Source organism: Vicia villosa, linkage group LG1 (genome assembly GCF_029867415.1).
Source record: "Vicia villosa cultivar HV-30 ecotype Madison, WI linkage group LG1, Vvil1.0, whole genome shotgun sequence".
Taxonomy (NCBI): domain Eukaryota; kingdom Viridiplantae; phylum Streptophyta; class Magnoliopsida; order Fabales; family Fabaceae; genus Vicia; species Vicia villosa.
The window spans coordinates 224,118,882-224,120,734 of record NC_081180.1 but is presented as its reverse complement, the minus strand read 5'-3'; the positions used below and the strand labels follow the sequence as shown (position 1 = coordinate 224,120,734).

Sequence of the window (1,853 nt, the reverse complement as noted above, 5' to 3'; positions counted from 1 at the left end):
TGGACCGCTATTACTTGATATCTTAATAATTTTTTGTTTTAATGGTAGATATTAGTGTCATCGGGACTATGACTTTCAGTGATTAGCGTCTCATTAGTTTTGAACAAAATGAGAATATATTCAAAAAAATTGGTGAAGTACACGACGATCGCAAACGATCCAACCCACAAAGAAACAAAAGCTCAACATAACATTACATCATAAACGCGACAATGTGTTTCATAAGCCTAGTGTTAAACCATCCCCTATACACAATAGCATAAATAATTTGTTGAATAATAATCTTCTTATCGACAAAATTACGAAAACAGCATCCATTCTAGAATCTCAAAGCATTGTAAATAGTTTCGGTAGCAGCTAGCTTCAAGAGGGAAGCTTTCCAGCCCTTCCCTTTACTTTGTTCAAGAATCCAAACTAATTCCTCTTTCCAATTCTTAGGCACATGGCTAAAGTGAAGCCAATCAAGGACATCAATCCAAATAGATTTCAACTTAGTACATTCGTAGAAAAGATGGTCAATCGTTCCTATATTCGGGCAGAAAAAATAGAAAGAAGAATTTAACATACCAAATCTATGAAGCCTTTCTTTTGTTGCTAATTTCTTGTGGCACACCAACCACATAACCAAGACGGCACGAGGTCTCTCCGGATTATTCATCATACGATTATGCCAATCACAAGCAGTAACTTTAACCATATGGTTATAGACATTCTTCATCTTGAATTTCCCTTGAATGCACATGATATTCCAAAGCTTCTGAATGTTGTTGACCGTCTCTCGTAGTAGAAGAATATGTTTCATGATCCACGTACCACTCTTCTTCATATCAGCCTCCATAATGTTTTGATTGTTGGAATAATAGATGTGGATCAATCTAACCCATAAACTATCTTTTTTATTACAAAGATTCTATAACAGTTTCAGTAAAGCAATCATGTTCCAAATAGAAAGATCAATGACACCAAGGCCTCCTTGCTTCTTAGGTCTGCACACTTTCTGCCAAGCAACTGAGCTTTTTTCTAATATTATCTTTACCAGTCCAAAGGAAAGAGCGACAAATAGTCTCGATTTTCTTGATTACCATAATCGACAAAGGAAAACAAGACATCCAGTAATTAGTGGAAGCAAACACTATGCTCTTGATAAGCTGAAGGCGGCCAACAAAACTTATCAAATGAGTAGCCTAGTGTTTGTTTCTAGAAACAATTTTCTCAATAAGATGCAAATATGATTCATGGCCAGCTTCTTACAAGAAAGGGGTACGCCAAGATAGCGAAAGGGGAGGATCCCTTTGTTTACGGTGATTTCCGGTAAACAACCGCTAGTCTTCCAAACTATAAAATATACTTTGGTTACTCGCAGGATCGACTAGATTGATCCTAGGACATAGTCAAAAAGTTTTCTTTTATGATAATTTGGTTCATATTTGTTGATTTGTTTGGCTTCGAAATATGTTTAAGAAATAAACAAATGAAATGTAAAAATTAACAATCACCTTGTTATACACGTAAATATAACTTTGGCGAAAGGCAAAGTAAATATAAATTGCAAGAAACTTAAAGTGCAGGAACGTAAATTGCAGAGTGTAAATTGGTTCGAAGTAAATTTGAACGAAAGATAAAAGTGCAAGAATGTAAATGGATGAAATATAACGAAAGATATAAATACTGAAAAGATACTTGCATAAAGATGAATACAAATGTATTTAAAATGGTGTTGGTGTCATACGTTCATTTCTCAGCGAACTCGTTCTCTTAACACTTGATACTTAAGTGATTTGTGGGTGATTTGTACAAAATGAACACACTGGATCCTGATATTAAGACCCTTATTTATACTAATTTCGACCCTA

The 1,853-nt window shown here is 34.7% G+C and overlaps 1 protein-coding gene across 1 annotated transcript; it reads right to left on the bottom strand.

The window, feature by feature from the left end:
- Window positions 1–319: 319 nt before the first annotated feature.
- LOC131595758 (uncharacterized) lies at window positions 320–838 on the bottom strand. The gene has a single exon (XM_058868223.1). It carries the CDS (start codon window positions 836–838, stop codon window positions 320–322), a length of 519 nt encoding a protein of 172 aa, XP_058724206.1.
- Window positions 839–1,853: the final 1,015 nt, after the last annotated feature.

Excerpts from the sequence above, each read along its gene's own strand:
- LOC131595758 (XM_058868223.1), bottom strand. The coding sequence starts at position 838 with ATGGAGGCTGATATGAAGAAGAGTGGTACGTGGATCATGAAACATATT.